This window comes from Anopheles cruzii, chromosome 2, assembly GCF_943734635.1.
Source record: "Anopheles cruzii chromosome 2, idAnoCruzAS_RS32_06, whole genome shotgun sequence".
Taxonomy (NCBI): Eukaryota; Metazoa; Arthropoda; class Insecta; order Diptera; family Culicidae; genus Anopheles; species Anopheles cruzii.
The window spans coordinates 44,416,577-44,428,907 of NC_069144.1; the positions used below are offsets into that span (position 1 = coordinate 44,416,577).

A 12,331-nucleotide genomic window follows, 5' to 3' on the forward strand; every position below is an offset into this window, starting at 1 on the left:
GCGTTGCGAAAGGTGCATTTTCTACGCTCTACGTTTGGCTCACGCGTAAAGAGAAGGAAGGCACGTGTTGGCAGTGGGTTTAACGCTGGAACGAGAAAAAAAGAAAAACGAAATCGTTAAACGCTATGCAAAACTTCTCACGGAAACGATATGATATGCGCAAGGACGACCTTGTTAAATTGATCTTACATCCTACCGCATCGACTACTAGATTGGTTTCCCACTCCCGCAGCAACGCAATCCGCGGCCGCCGAGTTGCGCATTATGCAAGCCCAGCCAGGAATCTAATTAACAGGAATCATCGTTGGATACAACTCGTTAACAAGCGTCAAGGCTAGCGCGGCGCGTCTCGAAGGCACGGCAGGACCGACCGTACCGATAGTAAGACGATCGGTGACGACGGAGAAACAATTCAATTAGTTGCATTCTTTCCAACCGCTCGTCACCGCAGGCCGCCCCGGGTTTTCTCTCCCACCGCGCTCCGTTTCCCGTTGCGGAAAATGTCGATAAAGCTTTCACTTTCGATCGGGTAATGGCACACCATCGTCGATCGTCTGTCCCTCTCGGCGTCGTGCCGGCGAGGCCAATGTGCTATCGGGAGCGTTCATTGGCATTGAAATCGATAGTTTGTTCGCACCAGTACCGAGTACCGAGAGGGCTGTAATCTAATAATAGAGCCCACGACCGACCGACTCATGGTGCGCTAGAAACCCGCCCGGTAGCGACGTCAGTGACGGGTTAGTTGATTTACCATTTAATTTGTCGGGCTAGTGCCACCGACATTGCAACGGACGATTTGAATCGTAACGCATGTGCTGCCATCTGGGTGTTCTTTCGGTTGTGATTCGAAGTGACGTCTTTGACAGTGTTGCCAAAAAGGATTCTCAAAGCAAAAAAATTGACAGCAAACGTCAGTTGGAAAATGCCGGTTTTTTTTGTTTTCGTTCCTATTGATTCTGATTTTCGATTGTGATTGATTCCTATTTTCGGTGCATCTAAAAGGCGGTTTTCTCTTCGCCGTATTTCACTGACCATCGTGGCCACAATTTTGCGAAGGCTCGTAAGCAAACTCTGCATGTTATTGGGAAGTTAGTGTTTCAGAGTAAACGGCAACTAAGAACCTTCTCCGCTTCGGTCATGCTTTTGTCCGACACATCCGTTATATTGCATAGTAGTTAGTTAAAGTTCCGTTGGTCCGTTAAACTCTCCGCGTCGATTATGAGTGAAAGTGATTCCGATGGTACGAGCTCTACTTCCGGCACGGACAGTTCATCGGAGCTGGACGCCACCGGAAAGCGCTTCAATCCCCTGAAAGCCCTCTATTCGGCCAAACTGAAGGTGCCGGTGGCACGGGCAATGCTACACGACAACGTGCAAACGTTGGAAGCCAAACAGACGACCCTTGGGGGGTTCGAGGAACCGTTCGATGCGGAACGTTTGAAGCGAATACGGGCCGCTAGTTCGAAAAAGAAGCTAGGCGCAACCAGCGAGACTCCCAAGCGAAGATTTGCGCCGTCGCAAGGTAAAACGACACGCAACGGGACACCCGAAGGTCCTTTTTGGCGTCCCACAATCACAATCTTTCTTATCATTGCCCCCACGAAGGTCTCGTCAAAGTGGAACGGCCGATGCGACACAGGCGGAATCTATTCACTCGCCTCGAAAAGTGCACCGAAGGACCTCTGGGCGCGCTGAAGCAGTGGATGGATCAGAGAACCCGCGTCCGGGTCTACATTCGCAAGCAGAAAGGAGTCGGCGGGCACGTGTCCGGCATCATCGAGCTTTTCGATCGCCACTGGAATCTGGCCATAAGCGAGGTGGAGGAATCGTGGAGTCGCCGAAAGTTTCGTTACTCTGCGAACCGACTGGCCGGGCTCGGAGAGCCTCAGGACTGTAGCGATCGCCTCCGGCAGCTCGGCATCACCTTGCCGGCGGTAAAGGTATGTGAGCTGCAGAACAAAAAGTATGTGATATGTACCCGGTCACTTCCGAAACTGTTGGTTAAAGGCGACCACGTTGTGCTCGTAACGCCGGAACCGGCCGCCGTGGTGAAGAAGGAATACATTAAGGAAGAAAAGAAGGAGGAGGGTTAAAGAATAAACAAACTTAATTCAAGACGCTTGACGTTTCACTGCCGATCATGGTGCGATCGTGTGCAAAGAATCACTTTCACTAGCCGTCGGTCCTTCTTTACGAAGAGCATCATTCAAAATCATCCCCACCTTCCCACTGGCTTCTACCGAAATCCGGCTCCGGCAACGTCCGGAAAGTGTATTGCCCTCGCGGCGGTCCACCACAGCATAGGCACCGGTCCGCCTTCCACTTGGTAGCCACCGGCAGCGGGTGCAGCGAGCAGATAAAGAAAAAAATCCGTCCGATAGAAAGATGGAGAAAGTTGAAATCATTTCACTTTTTACACGCCAGCCAACCGAGCAGCCGGCGCGGCCGTCGCCGTCGCCGTCGGTTGGCTTAGGCCAGCCGGTTTGCCTGGTGCCTGGTGCACGATGCAATTCTATGCTGCCCGTCTCGTCACAGGAGGGGGCTCCTATCTCCGGGTGCATTGGCACCACCGGGGTGGAATGCGATTACATCTTAGCGCGGGCTGGTGGCCATTTTTATTACCGCTACCGATGGTCGTCGATAATTATTGGGTGGCGGAGTGCAGAAAGTGCCCAGCACGGGGTTACCGCAAGGCGCGCGCTATTTTTGTCGTGCCGTGGAGTTAGCTCACATGTGCATTCGATCACTTTCGATCACTTCCGCTTTTGAGGATCCGCCGAAGATCGTACGGAGACACGTTCGGCTTTGGGTATTTACAAGCTCTTTCTTAACAATAGATGTTGGATGTTGAATGTTTTGAAAATCAGCTCAACCTGAGTTTAACGAAACCGGTTGGGTGATCCTCGTGGAGCAAATGAAACGGCAACGAACAGGAATATGGTGTAATCGATGCCCACTTTTGTTTTCAGTATCAACTACCTAATCGCCCGTCCGTCACACTCCGCAACACGCAATGCGCGCGGCTGCTTCCCACTGCCGCAGCCTGAAGACACAATCTCCCCATCCGCGCATCCGGCGTTCCGTTAGGTACCACCGAACGAACGAAGGAGGGTGCAGGTGCAACGCAATGCAGCTCTCCGCGCATTGCGTGAGGTGGTGCATCGTCATTTACGCGCCATGACGCCATGCGCACGATGGAAAAGGTCATTTTTCTTGCCGCTTTCGCCGGTTTTGTTTTGATCGTGATCTTCTTCGTCCGCGGGCCGCTAAAGGGCACAGCTCGGGGCCGTAGGGGAGCTAGTGGAAAGTGCAACAAACTGCACCGGAACCACCGATGCTCGGCCGGAGGGCGGAAGTGAGCTGCGAGATACGAAGCGTACGAAGGAACCGAACGGCAGCTGTACGACGACAGCATAGATAAAAGGCGATAAGCGGCGCAGAAGACGAACGGGAAAGAGAAAGACGCAGATAAGAGACCATCCGCCATTCAACCAGCATCTTCAAGGGCCCGCTTTTCTCAGATTCGCATCTCTGTGTGTGTGTGTGTGTTTGTGTGCATGATGGAGTGCATTAGAAAGGTTGGCGCGCTTTGTGCGCCCATTGCACCGTGTTACCGAAGTGCATTTGGAGTGCAGCATGGAAAGGGCATTGACACGACGACGGGTGCGCTGCCACTGTGTTCGGCCTGTTCATTGGAAATGCAGCTCTATTCGAGCACGGCTTTGTTATCTAACATATTGTTTCCAATTTTCTTTTTAGTAGTTAATTTAGCTTTGATGGTTCAAATCCCATGTTGCTATCAACAAACAATAAATAATGTAAATGTATCGCATTCAACCAGAACCATTAAATCAAAACAAATTGCCCATAAATCACAGATTGCCCGTGGCCTTGTAACACGTGTCCGTGGCCACCAACGGGAGCGCTAAACAATATTTTAACCCAGCACAAAAAAATCGCAAATTCGCTACTTTCACTCGCGTCTAAGTTACGGTTGTTGTGCCACAAAAAAAAAAGCCGTGTGTGCCACGGTGGTCCACGGTGCCGCTCCCCGCTCGAGCGTTAGATTGAAATAAATTAAATAATTACACGCGCCAAGCAAGCGCACATTCTCGGTTCTCCGCCACGCGCGCTGTGGGCGATGTCGGTGGTGGTGGGCAACGGTGGTTGTTGATGTAATCCTGTGCCCGTAAAATGGTCAACATTCCTTGCGCCTTGCGGCCCGGTCCGGGCGAGAGAAATCGAACCTTATGCGGGGTCCGGGCATCGATCGACCAGGGCTCCGGAAGCGGGTTGGCGATCGATCGGGAGTCGATACCGTCGATGCCGTTAGGTTTTCTCCGCGACGACACACGACGACAATGTTACTCAGAAGTTAATTACATTTTTTTTTTCTAATTCGATCGATTAGTATTCTAATCGACCCATCGACCCTCGCGTATCTCGGCGCCCGCTCTGGCTCGGGCCGTGGGGTTGGTTGACTGATTTATGTATCAGTGCAGCTTTTGCCCGGTTCTCCCGGCAAGCAGCCCCGAGTGTCGTTATTTATGCAAATTGGCACGATGTTCACTACGAGCCCGGTTTGCATGCTGACCCCGGCCACTTATGACAGGTCGTTTGTCTGACACCGCTGGCCGCCGCACATCACAGGTCCACAGCATCGGGTGATCCTTCGACCCGCTCGGTTTTAAAACTGTCGAACTCTGCGGCGGGGACACGGCGAACTTGACGGCGGAGTTGCCGTGACTTTGCTAGTTTACGCGCGATGGAGCCCGCGCTCAATGTCGATGGCGTTGGGTGCATGTTTCACGCGCACGAGCGTCGTACGCCGCGGGCAAAACCTGTTGAGCGAACGAAAACGGTTTCCGCGTTCGGCACCGCGAGTGTTGGCTCTTTTTTGGGCTCGTTTTATGGTGGTGTCGTTTTTTTTCGCTATTCGGAGGGAGATACAATCACTGCATTCACTATTGGCGATGGGAATCCATGCTCCAAAGGGGTGGTTTGCGAGTCTGTGTTCTGCATCGATCTCTCCTGGTTTTAGCACATATGCGACCTTTTTTGAGCGGTTTCGAGTTGATTCGATCATTTTTTGTCCACTTCAAATAGTCCACTTTAACACAAATTAAAAATCTATTTAGGGTTTTAAATCCATGGAAAGTAGCTAGCTACCCGTATTTAGTTTGCAGGTGTAAGCGATTAAATAATTGAGCAAATTTAAAGGCTATCAGACGTTTGATACAAATATGGCAGGGATATCAGCATTAGTAAGCCAGCTTCAGAAATTTTCTACGACATCGGAATTTAAAGTACCGATTCCTACGTCCTTATTACTTGAATACTGCGATCTAACAAGGCTAGCGTCCAAGTGCTGTGTCCTGATTGGTTGAAACCATTTCTACGGTCAGTATACCACCTACTCTCGTCGAACTCTGGCCTTGACGGGCCGGGACTGTACGAAAAACTCACGGGACGGGATCAAAATTTGAATGGACTTCGTTGTTGATTTTGGAAAAGTTTACAACACGAAAAGGTACCAATTTTGAGACGTAATTTCTGAGTAACAAAACAAAAACAACACCATCGCAGCATAATCTCGCTGCCCGAAGATGGAGCTTTGTTTTCTGTTTTGCTCGGGGTGCCAGGGGGTTTGTTAAAGCATTATTTCCTACTTCCTCGTGGCACGCAGCAGGGCCAACCCCACCACCCGGCTGAAGGGTAGAGCTCCGAAAACTGCAAAACTCCAAAAATGGTACGAAACCGTCACCTACCCCCCCATTCGCCCCACCGGTCGGCCGGTTCTGGTTTGACCGCCAAACGGAATGACGGTGAGCAACTTAAAATTTCAAGATCAAAACCCCCGCCGCCAATGAAACTTTCGTAAGGTCAACCAGCAGCAGCAGCAACGGCCGCCGCCGTCATGATGTAGTAAGCTCACACCAAGCACACCGGAAAGCTAACCACCGCGCTGTAGGCGAAGCCTGCACCATCGCTTACCCGTTCACTCGCGAGGAAGAGGTAGCAGCAGTTATGGCGGGGCTATTCACGCGGCGAGACGTAGCATCGACTCCCCGGTCCCGCACCCGCCGCCCCACGCACCCTTGCGGCCGCGATCATCATCACGGCACACGGCTCACGGTCAACATCAAGGGGGAAACCTTGATCGTGACGAACAACGTGGGGCCGACCGCCACTACTCACTCACGCACGGCGGCGACACGCCGCCGTACGCCGCCGGGTCGGTCTCCTTGTAGACGCCGCACGATCGATCGCGATCGATGCGAGTGAATGTTTCGCACAACGCAACGCGCAGCACTGTGTCTGCGACTAGTGTTTCTAGTTTCCTGCCCCATGCTTCATGACGATCACCAACAATCGGACGGGATCCGCGCCAAAATCGAAGTAACTGCGCTTCCGATATCGCTCTCCGCTCACGACCTTGCCATTGCGATCGCGTATCGATCGCGTCACGAGGCGCAACGAGGCGCGATTGCGTTCTATTGTTTGCCGCGGGCGGGCGGCACCACAATGAATGGGGGACGCATTTAATTTTAAACACTATTTTTGTGGGTAAACCACCATCACCGAAAGCGATGATTTGCATTTCAAATTTTGTGGCAAACTCGCGGGCAAATGCACCCGCCCCGGCCCGGGGGTTTGATGTCAGATTTAACAATTAGTTGCAGAAACGGGCAACGGTGCGAACGGGCCACAAAATAAAGGCCAACTCCTAGGCAAAACTAACAAAACCACGCAACTGTACCGGGCACGAGCTTCCCGTTCCCGCGATCGACATTAAAATAATTGCCCCACAAGGCAACGGGCGAGCGGCTTTCGAAAGCACTCGGCGTGATGTAGCATTAGGAAAAATTAAAAATCGATAATCGCACGGTGCAGTGATAATTTTGCGCGCGTACAAATTAATGGGCCAACCCGCCAGCCAGCCAGCCAGCGAACCTAGTAATGGGCGATAATTGATTGGCAAACGGTGGAGGCGATCGCTGCGAATCTGCGATCCCGGGGTTTTTGTGCGGTAATTAATCGCCTTCGTGGCCGAGGTACCGGTACCGATTGTAATTATTTCATTTAACAACAAATCCTTTAGTTTATGTGATCTACAATCATGCTCCTGGGACTATGCTTCGCACAGGTGTTGAGGGTTGCGAGTTCCGTGAGATCATTTTCTTGATCGTCATTAAATTGTAGACCAACATTGTGTGATCTAATGGGCGACACTTGAACCATATGGGCAGTACTGTAGCACTGACAATAAACGATCGTTGGCTGGATCGGATTTTGATGGGTTCTTAGTCCGTTTGAGTCACGCAGTGCGTTCGAAGTGGGCTTCCGATGCACTTCCTTAAACGTCAGTTACGCTGCGAAACATTCGCGTGCTTCGTAAATCATTCAAAAAAGTAAACTTCCTTTGCGAATGCAGCCGCACTTGCGTGGCGCAGTAGAGTGGTTGTCAATCATATTTTACAAGCGTACAGCGCGGTCCTTCGCGGCCACACGGAACTGGTTTCGCGATTTCGACTTTATTGCCCACCGCTCTGCTGGACCAGGGGAGTTCCTTCTTCAGCGTTCGGCGGGCGGGTGTGTGTGTGTGTGCGTTTCGCCGTTCTGCATAATGTCATAAGGCCGCTGGCGTTTGTTCAAATAAACGGTGAGTTTTTTATACATTTAAATTTCCCATTGCTTCGTCGATGGTTATGTCACACGTACGGTCGTGAATTGAGTGATCGGACGTCATCGTCATCGACCGAACCGAACACGGCCAACACGGCTATTTCCCGGTTAACCTTTGGCGGGTGGGTAATATAAGGTTTTTAATGGTCCATAAATCGGAGACCAGCGGACTGTGTCGAAGAACTTTCCACAGAATCGCCACAGATGATGCAGCCGAGCCTGGCACGCCCCGGGGGTTTTATGGCGCTCGATCGTTTTGTAGAACCCATTCGGGAATCTTTCGAAAGACCCTCGCGGAAAGATTCCCGGCCCTTAGGCGCCCAATAAAACGATCGTAAACGTGTGATCCTTCAACTTCGCGCATGATGGATCGCTTCGACGTGGCCCTCCACCCTGGTGTCCTTGGCATTACGAAAGCGACGAAAGAGTGAAAGGATTCCGGGGAGTAAAATGTTAGGTCATCACGATCGGCGATTCCTGTCCAGAATTTAGTACCCCGACTCGCGTGACTAATCGCTCGATTGGCAACTGGCAGTGACTCTCGCTACCGAGACGATGAGTCTTTGCCCGGTCTTTGCAAATTGCAACTGCTCGCCATTGTTCTACCGCGGCTGTCTCTGGCGAATTGGTGCAATTTATTTTTACTCGCAACTCTTCGCGTGTGCCTCGGAAGTAAAACAACGACCGGGTGCAGTGTGCGTGTGCCCGGGGGGAGGAACTTGCACTGCTCGACTGCACCCGGAGCGAGTGCAAGTGCGCCCCCTCGAAACTCGGCCGCGCTTCTAATTCTATTCTCGTTGCGTTACGCCACCCCGTCAGCGGCGCGTGTGCGTGGATTGTCCTTGCGCGGTGGGATGACGCGACCGGACCAGGAACCGACCACGCCACGCCACGCAGTACGAGCTGCTCCTGGACCGGACCTGATCAGAATGTCCCTGACGGTTGATTGTTGTGCACCCCAACGACGCTTTGTGCAACGGTTTTTAGTACTTTCCACACGAGCGACCGAGGAACGCCAAGCTCCTCGATGGCCTATTAGCATAATTAGTTCTAATCGCGCACAATCGCACCCTGCTGAGCTGGTGACAAACAACACGAATGGGGAGCCGTTTGCGGTTGAGGCTCACGCGTGCTGTCTCGATTCCGAGAAAATAGAGTTCTAGGAAAGAAAGCCACGAGCACAATAATTCTTCCACGCTCACACGCGATTGTGGCCGGTGATTTACGATCTAATTGAGATCGGCGCATATCGATCGAGAAAGTAAAAGTTGTGCCGCAACTTTCGTAGACCGCTGCGTACTTAAAATTGCACCATTCATCCCTCTTACTAAAGAAACAATAACACTAAAAATAAATGATCGCAGTAAAGTAATAAAATTTTGTTCACTTCAAAGGCAACGACAACCAGTTCGATAATCTGCATTTATTATCGTAGAACAAATTCCGTTTGGATGACGCAGTCCACAGCTCTCGCTGTGAGGGTCATGGCAGTGAATTATGGACCCGTGCGTAAACCCATCTTCGTGCTGCGGTGCTCTGTTAGATCATCTAAGTCCGACGGTCACCGTTTGACCCTGAGGGCGGTCCGTGGCCGCACGCCGCTCGCCACACTTCCGGTTCCGCTCGCGCGTTGGCCCTGCTCAAGGAGCCCGGTCAACCTCCTTGAACCCTTCAGCGCGAGAGGAATTCAGCGCACACTAAGCGCGCTAAGCCAATTGGTCAAGTGAGCTGGTTCCTCGGAGGCGGCCCAATCGGTGGGGGGCGAACTGTGTGACTAATTTTCCGCGACCCAAGAGCAGCAAAAAGTGGACCAAAAATCGGCCGGTGTGAGGCGACAGAAAAAAAAAGCCGAGAATGAAAACAAATAGCTGTTGCGCACACGCGCGCAAACCGGTTCGCGTCTTGGCTAATCAATTCTCGTGCCGCCCTTCCCTGACCTGCCAGTCGCACGATCGCATTTCGTTCGGCGATCGATTCCCCATCGTCGCCCCCCGTCGTCGTTGTCGCGGCGCAAAGGTGGAGGAAACGGACGCGCTCATAGTGCGCCCTTGACAATGTATCTGGCCCTGATCGATTCAATGCTAAGCACGCGATCACCCCGCCACCGTCGGCGGCACCCCACCGCCGACATCGCCGCGATTGAACGCGAAAGAGTGAAGCAGCACTACTCCGTTTACTACTCCACAAACGACACTCCATGCCGTGGCCACCCGAGCCATTTTCGGGAAGGATTGGTCAAGCGGCCTTTTTACTCCTTGCTCCTTTCGTGTGTGTGTGTGTTCTGATTTTTTTCGGGCAGAGTTTAGCGCTGAATTACACGTTTCACCGTACCGTTCCAGTAGTAAATTACACTCAAATTGCAATCCATCACCGAGCGGTGGCCGCCGTGCGAAGCAATAGGCGCTGCACGCGGCTCACGGCGGCGCCACTCGCTTGCGGTGTTTGCGTGTGCGTTTTTTGCGCTCGGTCCCCTAATCCAGGAAGTAAATAGCCGGGCAAAAGGCTGCGCGCGCGCACCACCATCTATACCAGCGCACCCCGTTTGACGGCTGTCTGGCCGTTGTTTCGTTCCTTTTTTCCATCGTCGTCGCCGTGGGGTGTACCGAGTCATCGTGTAGTTGTTGTTTTTTGCTTCTAACTGCCGTTCAAGGAAACACACTAATCGCCACTCGCCACAAGATGGTGTGCGTGTAGTGCGGCCGAATGGCGACACGGCGTGCACTGAGCGAAGAATGTTTTCTTTCCGAATGGCGGCCCATCTTCAAGTGGCCGCCGATAGGCGAATTGTTGGAATTATATTTTCTAACAGGAAAACTCGCACAAGGATAGCTATTAGGGGTGATACCGTACGATTGATGTGTCAAATTAAATGCACCACCGAGAAAGGGATCAACGTTAATTGTTTGTCGTGATGCAGCTCCCTTTTTTCCTTCAAACGAAAGGGAGCAGCACACAGTAGCAGTGACAGGATAAATTCTTCCCCGACGACGCCATAACGCGCCTTGAGTTTGCAAAGTGACGCTCCCGGCACACCCTTTCCAATTCCACTTAAGCCTGAGTGACACATGATTTATGATTTATGACGGACAGACGGTCGGACGAACGATTTAAAAGTACTCGCCACCACCGCACGATGACTCTCGGTAGCACTGTGAATGTGTGACAACAATCACCACTCACGTTTAGCCCATATGTCCTTAGGAAAAGGAAAAAAAAAACCAGCCTACGAAAGGCCGCCACCACCGATCATCGGCAGGCCAGTGGAATGTTCGCGAGAATCGCACCCACAAGGACCCCCACGGCAGCAGCTGCGTGAGCATCCTTATCACCGCTTTGCCGGCATCTGCAAGTGAAACCTCCAATTGACAGCATTTGAATGGGGGCTGCGGATCGTTGATTGATCGCGTTGCAGTGTGTCCCCTCCTGTGTGTGGAATTAATGAAAGGCTGGTAATTATACGAATCGTCAACATTCTCCCCTTCCAAGTGGGGTATTACTTTCACGTCGTTATCTATTTTTGTATTATAATAATGAGCCTCTGGTTCATGTCTTTCTTTTGCTTTTCAATGCTTTTTGAGGATGTCAATATGACGTGTGTCTATTACACTCCTCTGGAGATAATAATATTACAATACTTGATCATGTTTTAGATAGTATCCGCATTTATTGGCTACTTAAACTTAATAGATCAAAAATTAATCTTTGATCAGAAACAAGACTCAAGATGATCGACAAGCCACAAGAAAGTCCACCTCCACACAGTCAATAATTAAACCAAATAAAGTGCAGACCAAAAGCAAACAAAACCCACACCAGCGACGGAATCGAACCAACTCATCCAATTCATTCAACGCGCCCGCGGCGTCCAGATTCATTCCCGGCTTTACAATCTTGTCATCTAATTGCCGTCAATCATCATCCCGGTCGCGTGACGCAGCCGGAATCTCCAACAACAGCAACACCGTACCGTTCTCCCGGTTCCCTTTCCGACCGGCGGGAATCGGAGCTACAGCCTGTTCGGCTGTGTAGGAATGTTGCCCACGGAAAGGAAAAAATCGCAAAAAAAAGCCGCGGTGCTGCCGGCTCCGTCTGATCTATTTCTGGTTCGCCCAGCCGGCCGGCCGGCCAAGGAAGGGGAAAGTGTCGAGTGCGCGAATGCGAATGGAAATGTGAGCAACGACGACGACGGGAATCGCGCCGTTCCCGGTACGCGGTTTTGTTGGCATAGGTTAGGTCCCGGTCCTCCCGTCGTCGTCGGGCGCGAACCCGAACCTATCCCAACCGAGCGCGCGCGGGCTAGCGCAGTGAGTGGCCACGTGAGTGATCGCGACTGGGGGGGTTGGGGGGGAGGGGGGCGAGATGGAGGCGGATGGTATCTCATCTCCCGGTTCCCGGTTCATGGTCCCGCGTCGCAGAGACACGCACCGCGATGAATATCGGAGGAGCAAAAGAGCCAACACGAGGCGCCGAATGCAAATCGGATGCTGTGTGTGCGAGACGGATCCGGCCGGCCGTCCCGACGTGAAAAGGTTCGACCTCGCGAGGCGCGGCACGCCACCCGACTCGCTAGAGGAGCGCCCAACGCGCGCGCTTCCGCTCTCTTTCTGGTTTCGCCTTCGCCGTTGAACTTGGTCGTCGCTCCGAA

At 52.2% G+C, this 12,331-nt stretch overlaps 1 protein-coding gene across 1 annotated transcript; it reads left to right on the top strand.

Annotated features, from left to right (window-relative positions):
* The first annotated feature begins 1,042 nt into the window (after positions 1–1,042).
* LOC128267875 (U7 snRNA-associated Sm-like protein LSm11) lies at positions 1,043–2,105 on the top strand. Its single transcript, XM_053004823.1, has 2 exons — positions 1,043–1,522; positions 1,606–2,105. The coding sequence occupies exons 1-2, from the start codon at positions 1,219–1,221 to the stop codon at positions 2,091–2,093; spliced, it is 792 nt and encodes a 263-aa protein (XP_052860783.1). The 5' UTR covers positions 1,043–1,218; the 3' UTR covers positions 2,094–2,105.
* The last annotated feature ends 10,226 nt before the right edge of the window (positions 2,106–12,331 follow it).

Coding starts and splice junctions, on each gene's coding strand:
- LOC128267875 (XM_053004823.1), top strand. CDS start 1,219: ATGAGTGAAAGTGATTCCGATGGTACGAGCTCTACTTCCGGCACGGAC. Junction 1,523..1,605: donor AAGATTTGCGCCGTCGCAAG/GTAAAACGACAC, acceptor GCCCCCACGAAG/GTCTCGTCAAAGTGGAACGG.